This window comes from Ciona robusta, chromosome 11 (assembly GCF_009617815.1).
Source record: "Ciona robusta chromosome 11, ASM961781v2".
Taxonomy (NCBI): domain Eukaryota; kingdom Metazoa; phylum Chordata; class Ascidiacea; order Phlebobranchia; family Cionidae; genus Ciona; species Ciona robusta.
Genome location: NC_143245.1, coordinates 2,855,265 through 2,868,965, shown reverse-complemented (window position 1 = coordinate 2,868,965; position 13,701 = coordinate 2,855,265). Strand labels below are relative to the sequence as shown.

The 13,701-nt window shown below is 41.6% G+C and overlaps 1 protein-coding gene, 1 long non-coding RNA gene and 9 other non-coding genes across 11 annotated transcripts; 2 read left to right on the top strand and 9 right to left on the bottom strand.

Moving 5' to 3' along the window:
- Positions 1-2,222: 2,222 nt before the first annotated feature.
- LOC149727895 (U4 spliceosomal RNA) lies at positions 2,223-2,362 on the bottom strand. The gene has a single exon (XR_016386096.1). It is a non-coding gene; the product is annotated as a U4 spliceosomal RNA (small nuclear RNA).
- Positions 2,363-2,834: 472 nt separating this feature from the next.
- Positions 2,835-2,905, bottom strand: Trnat-ugu (transfer RNA threonine (anticodon UGU)). The gene has a single exon. It is a non-coding gene; the product is annotated as a tRNA-Thr (tRNA).
- A 171-nt stretch (positions 2,906-3,076) lies between these two features.
- On the bottom strand, positions 3,077-3,148 carry Trnat-agu (transfer RNA threonine (anticodon AGU)). The gene has a single exon. It is a non-coding gene; the product is annotated as a tRNA-Thr (tRNA).
- A 330-nt stretch (positions 3,149-3,478) lies between these two features.
- Positions 3,479-3,598, top strand: Trnal-caa (transfer RNA leucine (anticodon CAA)). Its single transcript has 2 exons — positions 3,479-3,516; positions 3,553-3,598. It is a non-coding gene; the product is annotated as a tRNA-Leu (tRNA).
- Positions 3,599-3,718: 120 nt separating this feature from the next.
- Positions 3,719-10,428, bottom strand: LOC149727891 (uncharacterized). The gene is made up of 2 exons (XM_089888383.1): positions 3,947-10,428; positions 3,719-3,807 (listed from the first exon to the last, which is right to left on the bottom strand). The coding sequence occupies exon 1, from the start codon at positions 10,426-10,428 to the stop codon at positions 4,597-4,599; it is 5,832 nt and encodes a 1,943-aa protein (XP_089744509.1). The 3' UTR covers positions 3,719-3,807; positions 3,947-4,596.
- Positions 10,429-10,827: 399 nt separating this feature from the next.
- On the bottom strand, positions 10,828-11,719 carry LOC149727889 (uncharacterized). Its single transcript, XR_016385955.1, has 2 exons — positions 11,064-11,719; positions 10,828-10,924 (listed from the first exon to the last, which is right to left on the bottom strand). It is a non-coding gene; the product is annotated as an uncharacterized LOC149727889 (long non-coding RNA).
- On the bottom strand, positions 11,502-11,641 carry LOC149727890 (U4 spliceosomal RNA). Its single transcript, XR_016386110.1, has one exon. It is a non-coding gene; the product is annotated as a U4 spliceosomal RNA (small nuclear RNA).
- Positions 11,720-12,122: 403 nt separating the features above from the next.
- Positions 12,123-12,194, bottom strand: Trnat-ugu (transfer RNA threonine (anticodon UGU)). Its single transcript has one exon. It is a non-coding gene; the product is annotated as a tRNA-Thr (tRNA).
- Positions 12,195-12,365: 171 nt separating this feature from the next.
- Trnat-agu (transfer RNA threonine (anticodon AGU)) lies at positions 12,366-12,437 on the bottom strand. The gene has a single exon. It is a non-coding gene; the product is annotated as a tRNA-Thr (tRNA).
- A 329-nt stretch (positions 12,438-12,766) lies between these two features.
- On the top strand, positions 12,767-12,886 carry Trnal-caa (transfer RNA leucine (anticodon CAA)). Its single transcript has 2 exons — positions 12,767-12,804; positions 12,841-12,886. It is a non-coding gene; the product is annotated as a tRNA-Leu (tRNA).
- Positions 12,887-13,084: 198 nt separating this feature from the next.
- Positions 13,085-13,224, bottom strand: LOC149727885 (U4 spliceosomal RNA). Its single transcript, XR_016386141.1, has one exon. It is a non-coding gene; the product is annotated as a U4 spliceosomal RNA (small nuclear RNA).
- Between the last annotated feature and the right edge of the window lie 477 nt (positions 13,225-13,701).

Below are 13,701 nucleotides of genomic sequence, written 5' to 3'. Positions count from 1 at the left end.
AATGATAAAGACGCTCTATCAAAACTCAAGATGCCGAATAAGCAACAATAAATATTTATCAGGAACTTTTGACATAAGTAGAGGTGTTCGACAAGGCGACCCTCTATCCCCCTCGTTATTCCTGTTGGGCATCGAGTGCCTTCCTTCTTTAATAAAAAATGAGACTCGGATCTGTGGAATCGACGTACACGGACATCCTCTAAAAGTCTCCCTGCTTGCTGACGACACAATGCTATTTCTGGACGGGAAGCAACAGAGCTTCGACTCTCTGTTCACATTGTTAGACGCATTCGGTGCGATATCAGGCTGCACGATCAACATGAAGAAATCACATGCGTTCAATTTAGGAAGTCTGCGAACATCGAGAATACGCCCGTACGAACATATGGGTCTACAGTGGCCCCAAGACTACATCACATACCTCGGAGTACGCATACCGATCAACCAACTAAAGAATACAAAAGAACTATATCTACTGAACATTCCTCCGCTACTCGAAACAATGAAAGTAGTTCTAAATATTTGGTCCGGTAGAAGTCTCACTCTTTATGGAAAGGTTACAGTCATAAAAAGTCTTGTTGTCCCCATCCTGTCTTACAAAGTTAGTGTATTGCCCATCATCTATTCAAAAAGCTTTCTTACAACAGTGAACACAATGCTATTTCGTTTCCTGTGGAATTCTCGATGGGAGAGAGTTCGTCGAAATGTACTGTGCAACGACTCTGCCCAAGGTGGTATACGCATGATTGACGTTGAAGCTTATATGACAGCCATCTGGATGCGCAATCTTTCGAAGTTCCTGAACCCATCTATCACAACTCCCTGGACAGCTATCGAACGCCACACAATAAATGAAAACACAATCGTTGCATACCTCAACGCAAATCTCACCCCAAGGAATAAATCGTTAACCTCTGTTATTCCATTTAAAACACTCCGATGCTGCTTGGAAACTTGCAAGAAAAGCTTAATGCTCGACAAGCCGACTACCTTCTACACACCACTATGGCTACAAAAGCAAATAAAGTTTCGCAACAAACCGCTGTTCATCAAGTCATTTGTAGATGCTGGAATCTTTTCGTTTAGCCAACTTTTAAGCCAAGATGACGAATACATCGATTTTGACACACTGTGTACGTCGCATGGAATTAACCCTTGCCGAGATTTATTTCTTCGGTACAACGAACTAAAAGCCGCTATTCCGTCACATGTACACCACAGCCCGAGAACCTTACCGCCACGAACCTCAACTGCAGAACATTTAGACTGCTTGAGATCTGCCAAAAGCAAACAATTGTATGAACGATGCCGTGCGGCAAAACACGAAGAGCCGACTAATAAACAACAAGCATGGGCCGCTGACCTCGAGCAGCGAGACGTACCTGAATGGGAAATACAGTACACGTGCCTTTTCCGTTGCACACTAGAAAACAAATTAAAGGCAATGCAATATAAAATTAATATGCGAGCTCTCGTTACCAATCAACTTCTTTCCTCTCTCGGCATTACTCAAAACGAAATGTGTAGTTTTTGTAATAACGCCCCTGAAACCATCATGCACCTGTTCGCCACTTGTAACGAATTATCACCGTTTTGGAATAATGTAGAATCCTGGCTTAACTCTGTGACCCGTCTAAACATACAATTAACTGTAGTTGAAAAGTTATTTGGTTTACCGTACACTGCCGGCAAAATGAACGTATTTGCAAACTGTATTCTTATGTGTGCCCGATTCTTAATTTACCGATCCAAAGTTTCATCAACACCCCCGCCAAACATTAATCTCTTCCTTCGATATATTAACGAAGTCAAAACCACCGAACTTTATATTGCCAAATCCAAAAACAAAATTTATTTCTGTACATAACGCGAAATGGTCTTTCTGTTGAACTGCATATTTGCGCAACTTTTGTTATCTCTATCGTTTTCTTATAATAATAAAAAAAAAAAAAAAAAAAAAAAAAAAAAAATGTGGTGTTGAGTATTCTGGTCTCCGAATGGAGGCGTGGGTTCGAATCCCACTTCTGACACAGGTTTATAGATCAATTATATGATAATATACATTTGTATGTTTTTCACTTTTATTTGATTGAACACATACTTAGGAAGCAGTTTTGGGAAAAATCATTATATTGTCACGCGGATTCGACAAACCTCCTGTTTCGATCTGAATTTTGACAACTAATAGAAGTTCACAACGCGAGGGAATAATAAGAATAAAGGCTCCTAAGTACCCTTCAGAAATTGCCACAATCGTCGAATTTCACGGCAATCGGGCGGGGTATTGGTAATAGTTTTCAACTAGCAATAATCGCGCCTCGGATAAACCTATTAGGCTACGATACCGCCACTGCGCAAAGCTGACGATAAATGGTAGAATAATCTTTTGAATCGACACAATGTCCTGTTGTTTGTGGGAAATGAGCCTTCACGGTTATTATCTGCATTCCTCTGTGCCCAAAGGAGACCGATAACAATCTGTATGTTCAAGTTTAAAAAGAAGCCTGATTGAAGATATTTTATTCGTTTAAATACTTTCAGCTGTCGATAGTACATATAGAGTTATTGTGTATGTACAGTGTATTACGTCAAAAAGGTTTATGCTGTGTAAAATAAATCTATCTTTAATTTTTATGTGTTTAAAAAGGCGTATTACGTTTCGAAACCTGGACATTTTACTTACAACACACTGGCTTTTGTCCTAGGCCGTATATAACGTCACTGTAAATACATAATATAATTATTGAATATATCATGAATACTCTATTACGTTCCTACGATTAATTGAAAAAAAGAGAAGCTCTAGCGCAATGTTTGTCTAGAACGCTTTTAAGAGGCACCACTGGGGATCGAACCCAGGATCTCCTGTTTACAAGACAGGCGCTTTGCCACTAACCATGGCGCCGATGTTTAAATCCGTTAGTACATTTTAAAATTAACCTAATGCATTGTCGCTGAAAATTATACGTTTGGCGACGCTGCAAATGAAGAAGATGATATTTTAATTGGATTAATAAATGCCCCAACACTGTACTTTTAAATGGGGTTTAAAATATAAATTTAGCTGATGATAAGAAGGCACCACTGGGGATCGAACCCAGGATCTCCTGTTTACTAGACAGGCGCTTTACCAGTAAGCCATGGCGCCGATGATCGTTGACACGCAACATTCAAATTTCAACTCAAATAAAATATACCTGATATTTTTATAACGGTGCAAGAATACTATCACGCTTAACATACATAAGCAACACTTAATTCAGCTAACCGATCATTAGTTTAAATGTAGATTATTTTGGTTTTAATCCACATGGATGATTTGACAGGCCTCTGGCTTTTTATGCAATTGTATATAGTAACTTAATTTATATGCTGAAACAGTTGAGCTAAAGAAATTTTAAACGTCAATTTAACATTTGCGTTTATTTTTGTTTTTTCTCCTTATGGAACACGCCGTATACTCATTCCTTCCAGCGCTGTCAGAATGGCCGAGTGGTCTAAGGCGCCAGACTCAAGAACGTCGTGTTCTTCACCATAATGTGGTGTTGAGTATTCTGGTCTCCGAATGGAGGCGTGGGTTCGAATCCCACTTCTGACACAGGTTTTTAGATCAATTATATGATAATATACATTTGTATGTGTAACGGTCTATGAGAGGCGTGTCCTAGGTCGCCCCGACAGGTCACACGAGGGTTGTAGATTGACGAAAACGCGTACGTTGATTTGTTGTAAACGAATTTATTTTGTACGGGTACGCACTGTACGGTACGTATGTACGCACGCACGCACGCACGCACGCACGGTTTTCTAAAAATATATACACGATTAAATTAATACACAGACACTTAAGTGATACATACACACTTAAATAGTACACACACACAGGGCGTACGGTTTACAAACTATCACACAAAATAATACGATATATAGAAAACATAGCACCTACCGAACAATTTTAGGACAAGATAGCAGGCACACACAGGGCCGCTCAGGGGTAACTATTCAAACAAGATGGATGTTGGCAGATATAAATACAACAGTACACTTGGACTGCGAGGTGATCGGAAAAGAAAGATAAAAAATGATTACCAGCAGCCAAAACGTGGCGTAATTGTGACGTCACATAACACATAAAATACACACGCATGAGAAATTAAAATTAGGGGACATAAACAAGCTGCTACAAGCAAGAGCGAATTATGAAGCAAATTAAGACGTTACATCCTCCCCCCAAATGTACAAGGGTAGTACGAAACGAAGTACATTTAAAATCAAAACCAGAAGGAACGGATAAATTGCGGAATAATAACGAACAGTATAAACAAATAGAGGTAAAACTACTACGTACGATGTAAACAAACAAATTTTCACCAGTATGACGTCACTGACGGAATGTAAACAATGCGTAAAAATATAAACAGAAACTTCTATTCATAAATTCAGAGCGTTAAAAAACAACACAACATATACTGAAATATAAACAATCAATGAAGCATAAAAAAGTATAACGCCAGAGGACAAATATATTAATAACAATCTGGCATAAAAACGACAAAACGGGCTATATCGATAACACGAAACGAAATGCACGACAATTTATTGCTCGACTTTTGTATTATCTCGGCAGATTAGGCATAACTTATGGATTGGCCGTTTGATGGTATTCAGTTTTGTTTTTAACTCAACTTGGCGAACAATGCCATGCTTGTCAGGGTAAACACGTATGACTCTGGCCATATCCCACTTTCGGCGGGGAACAGAATCATCGGGAATCAACACAATATCTCCAACATGTAGATTTGGTTGCCGATCCGGCCATTTTTGTCTTAATGCGATAGTGGGTAAGTATTCTCGTGACCATCTTCTCCAAAACTCATCTGTAAGAAATTGGATCTGTCGCCAGCGTCGACGACTATAAGAATCTTTGGCGTTGAATAATCCGGGTGGCATGTTCGGTGACGGATGACACAACAGCAGATGATTTGGTGTCAGTGGTTCGTTGTCAGTGGGGTCAATTGTTATCGGATAAAGTGGCCTGGAATTTAAGATACTTTCTACTTCTACCATCAAAGTGTGCAGCATGTCGTCGGTAAGCGTTTGATACTTAGTCATCATTGTATTTAGGATCCTCCGAATGGACCTAATCAGTCGTTCCCATGATCCTCCCATATGCGAAGCAGCAGGACAATTAAACTTCCAATCAATTTCTTGTTGACGACAATAAGACTCCACTCCTCGCATATTCTGTAGTGATTCACGTAAAATTCGTTCGGCTCCAACGAAATTCGTTCCGTTGTCGCTGTAAATTTCCTTGGGTTTGCCTCGCCGTCCGATAAATCGCCTTAGTGCATTGATAAAGGCATCTGTAGATAAATCATGCACGATTTCAATATGGACGGCTCTCATTGATAAACATGTAAAAATACATCCGTATCGTTTCACTTCAGATCGTCCGCGTTTGCACAACCACGGACCAAAACAATCAACTCCAGTATAAGTGAACGCTGGTTCATTTGCCGTCAATCGGACAGCAGGTAAGTCGGCCATTTGCTGTTGTCCGCGCGGCGCGTTTCTCTTACGGCAAAGCATACAATTGCGTAATATTCTTCGAACGGCGGCGCCGCCCCTTGCGATCCAGAATCTCTGGCGTAACGATGTCCATGTATGGGCAGGTCCAGAATGCCCAACCATTCTATGATGTCGGTTGACGATCAACTCAGTAAGTTTATGATCATATGGTAAAATAACAGGGTGTTTGAGATCAAATGCGATCATAGCGTTTTCCAATCTCCCCCCGATGCGAAGAATTCCGCCTACCAGCATCGGGTTGAGTTTTGACATCCATCTTGACTGACTCTTTAACTTACGACGGGAACAGCGATCAGATTGAACGTCGGCAGTTTCAGACGATATAAATTCAATTACAGAAGCAAATGCTTGTCTTTGTACGTATTTAATGACTTCGTTCTCAGCAGTATTCAGTTCAGCAGTATTGAGTTTACCAGTTGTTACCGAACCCTTCTGGCGCAAATATGACTTATAGCGCATCAGCCAAGCTACTGACACTTTAAGCTTTTCCAAACTCGAATATCGACCGATGAGTCGGTCAGTCGACTCCAATTGGGTGCACAGGTTAACTGCTATCGGTTTTCTATCAATAGGCTGAAATTCATTTGGTATAACGCGTTTGGCTTCCGGTGGCTTTGGCCAGAACTCTTCGGTCTGCCACAAGAACTTCGGTCCTTTTAGCCACCGCGATTTAATCAGGTTTTGCACGGACATACCACGAGAAGCAATATCGGCGGGATTAAGTTTAGAATTCACATGCTTCCACTGTGAAGGCACTGTCTGTCGGTGTATCTTCGCCAGCCTGTTGGCAACAAAGGTGTGGAAGCGTTTTCCCACGTTGCATATGCTCTGTCGAACAGCACACGAGTCCGTCCAAAATATAGATTCACAGTTAGGGAAATTCAACTGACTTCGTAGCCATTTGTCGGCCTTCACAGCGAGAACTGCCGCTGCAAGTTCCAATCTCGGAATACTTTCTGTCCTAGGGGGAGTGACCTTTGATTTGCCACACAGAAAGGCGCAATGTATGGTTCCTACGTCATCGATGGTACGGAGATACGATACAGTTCCGTATCCATTGGTTGATGCATCAGCGAAATGGTGCATCTGGTACGTATTTACTTCTCCAAGCTGGGGAGGTATAAAGCAACGGGGCAAAGTGAGTTTGTGTAGATCAGGTAATTGATTGAGCCAGTTATTCCACTCGTTAATATCGGCTTCCGGGAGTTCATCATCCCAATCAAGCTTCTTTCTCACAATTTCTTGTTGCAGAATTCTGGCAACCAAGGTTACAGGCGCTGCAAAGCCTAACGGATCATACAAAGTATTTACAGCGGATAAAATGTTACGACGAGTGAACTTCTTTCCTTCCATGGAGTTCGATACGTCAAATCCAAATTCGTCTTTGTTCACGCTCCAATGAACACCAAGTACCCTTTCCTTAACGGAACCTTGTAGGTGTACGTCTGTAATAGTTTTTGCTCGTTCAGCAGCCGGAATTTCGTCGAGAACTTCTTGATGACTAGACATCCATTTCGTAAGACGGAATCCTCCTAACTGCAGAAGGGCACGAAGTTGCTGCGCTAAAGCTATTGCATCTTTCACGGTGTCTGCAGATGTCAGACAGTCATCCACATAAAAATTATTTTTCACAATGTCAGCGACGCTGGCGCTGAATCGGTCGCCGAATTCTTCGGCTGTTCGGCGGAGACAGAATGCGGCAAGGCTCGGTGAAGAGGTGGCTCCAAAAATATGAACTAACATTCGGTGCTCCACGGCAGGTTTAGAAAATTCGCCTCCAGGCCACCACAGGAACCTAAAAGCGTCGTAATCTGGTTCTTGGACACGAACTTGGTGGAACATTGATTCCACGTCAGCAACTAGTGCTACTTTTCCTTTTCGAAATCTTGTTAGAACGCCCACTATACTGTTTACTAGGTCTGGGCCTTGCAATATCGCATCATTAAGCGACACTCCTTTATATTGTGCGGCACAATCAAACACGACGCGCACTTTATCGGGTTTCCTTGGATGAAAAACTGGATGGTGTGGTAAGTACCACAAATGTTTACCACTTTCAACTTCAGGATTAGAAATCACTTCAGCGAAATTCTTGTCGATGTAGTCTTGGATCTGATTGACATATTTTTCCTTTAACGCTTCGTCACGGTACAAGCGATTCTTTAACGACGACAAACGTCGCTCGGCCATCTGGCGGCTTCCTGATGGGAGTGATATTCCAGAACGCCATGGTAGCGGCAAATAGTAGTGTCCATTGCTGTGTTTCACAGTTTCTTGCATAAGTTGAAGAACGTGCCGGTCTTCAACGGAGGTGGGGAATGGAAGATCACGCGGGTCATCCGTAAAATCTTCTGTCCACGATCTTTGTATTCGCTCGTCCAACTGTTCGGAGCAGAGCAGGAAATTCACGTGTACGTTGTCTATGGCTGGGTATCGCAAAGAAGGACCAACAAGAGACCAGCCAAGAGGTGTCCTAGCAGCAAACGGATGCTTAGTTTCTCCTGTCCGTACCTCGAGAACTCTATGTGCGTACGGAACGTCAGTACCGATCAGTAACAACACTTCTCCCCCGCTCGAGTCGGGTAGATCCAAATCACGAAGATGAGGCAACAATTCAAGTTCCATGGCTGAGGGTTTCGGATTCGGGAATACGGGTATTCTGTCTATGGATAAGGCATCTTCGATTTGGATTTCCACGCTGCCATCGAGAGACGTGACCGTAAAGTCGACACTGAATCCGTCGTGCTTCACAGGTCTTCTTCCAACTGTGTTCATGGTAACTTGTCTCGACTTGCCGGACAAACCTAAGCGTTCGATTACTCTCTTGTCACAAAACGTTGTATCAGAACCTTGATCCAAGAAGGCGTGTGTAGCCAGTTCTTTCCCATTAGCATAAAGTTTGACAGGAATCACACAAAAGTAGGAACTCGAAGTTTTCTTGACAGAATTACAGTTCGCAGAAGTTACATTACTAGAAGTACGACTAGTCTCAGATATGTCTTTTCTATTAGTCGCCACTGGTGGTTTATTGTCATGTAGTAAACCGTGATGCATTCTGTTGCATCCCTCAACATTGCAGGCGCTTCTCTTGGAGCATGTCCTCGACGTATGGCGAGAACCAAAACAATTAAAACATCGGAACCTCTCCCTAAGAAAGTCTCGGCGTCGTTCTAACGTCCACTTACGGAAAACTTCACATTTCGATAAGTAGTGGTTTCCGGAACAGCAATAGCAGCTGGGGTACCCCTTGACTGGATAGCCCTGTGGTGCTTCAGCACCAAATTGAGTGACATTATTCGCACATGTCGCGAATCTGGCTTTCGGTCGGTTCATCTTTTTATTATCGTCGTTTTTTCTAAATACGCACAGTTGGCCATTTAACGTATTGGCAACAGCGGCCTCTTCATTAACAAATTCTACCAGATCTGAAAAGGTGGCTTCACTTCCGAAGCGACTTTGTATACGGGCGACACGACGACGCCACAACTTCTGTGATTCGTAAGGCAGTTTATTTGCTAACGAAACGAGACGATCAACGGTGTTCAAATCACCTAAGTTGTTAATCGAACGAAGTATAAGCAGACATTTCTGCAAAATCTGAGCGTACCTACGGATCCCGGCAGCATCGTCCGGTTTCAGGTTGGGACCATCAGTGAGCTCTTTCACAAATGCTCTTGCAACGACATGAGGCTTTCCACAGGTCTCATGCAAAATCTTCCTCGCTTCAATGTAGCCTTCATGAGGACCCAAAACAGAACAATGGTGGATAAGACTCTTGGCTTTTCCCTTGCACTGTTGCATCAGCAGTGTCATTTTTAGCTTATCGTCAGTTACCTTGCTTTCGAGATTCGCTTCGAAGTTGCGAATAAACATCCAGTAGTCCATCGGGTCACCAGAAAACGTCAAATATTCGGGTCTCGGCATATGCATACCCTCGCCGACGGCTCTTACTATACTAGGAAAAACGTCTGCCGTATCGAATGAGGATGCATGTTTGACATCAGCCAACTTCACCAGGGGAGTATTATTATTGCGATAGTTCTGAGCTGTCTGTTCACAGTAAGTCTCTCGGGGACTAGGTTGATGATCAGCTCGGGAGTGGTCACTTATCACCTCGGGAGTTGTATTCTTAACTAGGTGGTTCACAGGTTCAGGACGTAGTACGGAAACAGGGCTTGGAGCTGGTGGTCGAGTACCAGCAGCAGGATCTGAGCAAGCGGACTCATCTTTTAGCTCAATCGGTTGTAGCGGTTCATTGAGTATTCGGGCCTTCGCATCCGCGATTCTGAATGCATACGTTGCATCTATTTTTCTTTCGCTTTGTTTGTTCTGCAGCTGTTTCAACTCTATTACGGCGTGAGCTTCATTTCGTTGCATTTCGAGGAATGCCAATTCCCTCTCTACAAGGGCTTGTCTTCGCTCCCTTGCACTGGCAGATGTACTTGTGGTCGAAAAACGAGTACGACTTGAACGACTGGATGCAACGATGCTCCGTTCGGGCACGGACTTTGGTCTCACTTCTGACTGGAGTGGACACGGGAGTTCTAATATTCTAAATTCGAATTCCTTTTTTGACCGCAGTATTAACTGTAGTTCTTGTTCCGCGTTATCGCGTGCTTCTCCTTGGAGGGATTCAATCCACGGGTTGAAGAAATTGAAAAGTCTAGTATGGGCCTCTTCCAGCTCATCTCTAAGAAATTTTAAGGACGTATCGTCTCTGGCTAATATAGCCTTTTCGGCCATTATATACAGATTGTCAATTTTCGTCTTTATGGGCTGTAAGTCAGTCGGGCCCGCAGCGGGTTTCGCTGAGGCAAGATTTTTAAGGTTGGTGGCCATTCTTTCAGGCGTCTCGACTGGGGAAGGTGTATCTATAACTGGTGATTCCGCGGGGTGGCTTATGTTCGAACGCGTAAACATTATAACTGTCGGAAAGCTGCCGAAGGTTTACTTTAAAAAGGTACAAAGGGTTAATACCCAAAAAACGTACAACAAAAAAATACAAAAGGGAAACAGCGATAATTGTTCAATAACTCGGACTCGTCCGAGAAGCTTAGAATAGCTCGCAAATGTTCAAACTGGAACTCGTCGAAAACTTGACTGTTCGAAAACTGGATTGTTCGAAAACTGGAATGTTCAAAAATGTTCGAAAACTTTCATGTAACGGTCTATGAGAGGCGTGTCCTAGGTCGCCCCGACAGGTCACACGAGGGTTGTAGATTGACGAAAACGCGTACGTTGATTTGTTGTAAACGAATTTATTTTGTACGGGTACGCACTGTACGGTACGTATGTACGCACGCACGCACGCACGCACGCACGCACGCACGGTTTTCTAAAAATATATACACGATTAAATTAATACACAGACACTTAAGTGATACATACACACTTAAATAGTACACACACACAGGGCGTACGGTTTACAAACTATCACACAAAATAATACGATATATAGAAAACATAGCACCTACCGAACAATTTTAGGACAAGATAGCAGGCACACACAGGGCCGCTCAGGGGTAACTATTCAAACAAGATGGATGTTGGCAGATATAAATACAACAGTACACTTGGACTGCGAGGTGATCGGAAAAGAAAGATAAAAAATGATTACCAGCAGCCAAAACGTGGCGTAATTGTGACGTCACATAACACATAAAATACACACGCATGAGAAATTAAAATTAGGGGACATAAACAAGCTGCTACAAGCAAGAGCGAATTATGAAGCAAATTAAGACGTTACAGTATGTTTTTCACTTTTATTTGATTGAACACATACTTAGGACATGGAAGCAGTTTTGGGAAAAATCATTATATTGTCACGCGGATTCGACAAACCTCCTGTTTCGAGCTGAATTTTGACAACTAACAGAAGTTTTCAACGCGAGGGAATAATAAGAATAAAGGCTCCTGAGAACCCTTCAGAAATTGCCACAATCGTCGAATTTCACGGCAATCGGGCGGGGTATTGGTAATAGTTTTCAACTAGCAATAATCGCGCCTCGGATAAACCTCATAAGCTACGATACCGCCACTGCGCAAAGCTGACGATAAAAGGTAGAATAATCTTTTGAATCAACACAATGTCCTGTTGTTTGTGGGAAATGAGCCTTCACGGTTATTATCTGCATTCCTCTGTGCCCTTAGAAACCAAAGGAGACCGATAACAATCTGTATGTTCAAGTTTAAAAAGAAGCCTGATTGAAGATGTTTTATTCGTTTAAATACTTTCAGCTGTCGATAGTACATATAGAGTTATTGTGTATGTACAGTGTATTACGTCAAAAAGGTTTATGCTGTGTAAAATAAATCTATCTTTAATTTTTATGTGTTTAAAAAGGCGTATTACGTTTCGAAACCTGGACATTTTACTTACAACACACTGGCTTTTGTCCTAGGCCGTATATAACGTCACTGTAAATACATAATATAATTATTGAATATATCATGAATACTCTATTACGTTCCTACGATTAATTGAAAAAAAGAGAAGCTCTAGCGCAATGTTTGTCTAGAAAGCTTTTAAGAGGCACCACTGGGAATCGAACCCAGGATCTCCTGTTCACAAGACAGGCGCTTTGCCACTAAGCCATGGCGCCGATGTTTAAATCCGTTAGTACATTTTAAAATTAACCTAATGCATTGTCGCTGAAAATTATACGTTTGGCGACGCTGCAAATGAAGAAGATGATATTTTAATTGGATTAATAAATGCCCCAACACTGTACTTTTAAATGGGGTTTAAAATATAAATTTAGCTGATGATAAAAAGGCACCACTGGGGATCGAACCCAGGATCTCCTGTTTACTAGACAGGCGCTTTACCACTAAGCCATGGCGCCGATGATCGTAGACACGCAACATTTAAATTTCATCTCAAATAAAATATACCTGATATTTTATAACGGTGCAAGAGTACTATCACGCTTAACATACATAAGCAACACTTAATTCAGCTAACCGATCATTAGTTTAAATATAGATTATTTTGGTTTTAATCCACATGGATGATTTGACAGGCCTCTGGCTTTTTATGCAATTGTATATAGTAACTTAATTTATATGCTGAAACAGTTGAGCTAAAGAAATTTTAAACGTCAATTTAACATATGCGTTTATTTTAATTTTTTCTCCTTATGGAACACGCCGTATACTCATTCCTTCCAGCGCTGTCAGAATGGCCGAGTGGTCTAAGGCGCCAGACTCAAGAACGTCGTGTTCTTCACCACAATGTGGTGTTGAGTATTCTGGTCTCCGAATGGAGGCGTGGGTTCGAATCCCACTCCTGACACAGGTTTTTAGATCAATTATATGATAATATACATTTGTATGTTTTTCACTTTTATTTGATTGGACACATACTTAGGACATGGAAGCAGTTTTGGGAAAAATCATTATATTGTCACGCGGATTCGACAAACCTCCTGTTTCGAGCTGAATTTTGACAACTAAAAGAAGTTCTCAACGCGAGGGAATAATAAGAATAAAGGCTCCTAAGAACCCTTCAGAAATTGCCACAATCGTCGAATTTCACGGCAATCGGGCGGGGTATTGGTAATAGTTTTCAACTAGCAATAATCGCGCCTCGGATAAACCTCATAAGCTACGATACCGCCACTGCGCAAAGCTGACGATAAAAGGTAGAATAATCTTTTGAATCGACACAATGTCCTGTTGTTTGTGGGAAATGAGCCTTCACGGTTATTATCTGCATTCCTCTGTGCCCTTAGAAACCAAAGGAGACCGATAACAATCTGTATGTTCAAGTTTAAAAAGAAGCCTGATTGAAGATATTTTATTCGTTTAAATACTTTCAACTGTCGATAGTACATATAGAGTTATTGTGTATGTACAGTATATTACGTCAAAAAGGTTTATGCTGTGTAAAATAAATCTATCTTTAATTTTTTATGTGTTTAAAAAGGCGTATTACGTTTCGAAACCTGGAAATTTTACTTACAACACACTGGCTTTTGTCCTAGGCCGTATATAACGTCACTGTAAATACATAATATAATTATTGAATATATCATGAATACTCTATTACGTTCCTACGATTAATTGAAAAAAAGAGAAGCTCTAGCGCAAAGTTTATCTAGAAAGCTT

What these genes read in the sequence shown, in the direction of transcription:
- LOC149727891 (XM_089888383.1), bottom strand. Translation starts at nt 10,428, where the DNA reads ATGGCCACCAACCTTAAAAATCTTGCCTCAGCGAAACCCGCTGCGGGC.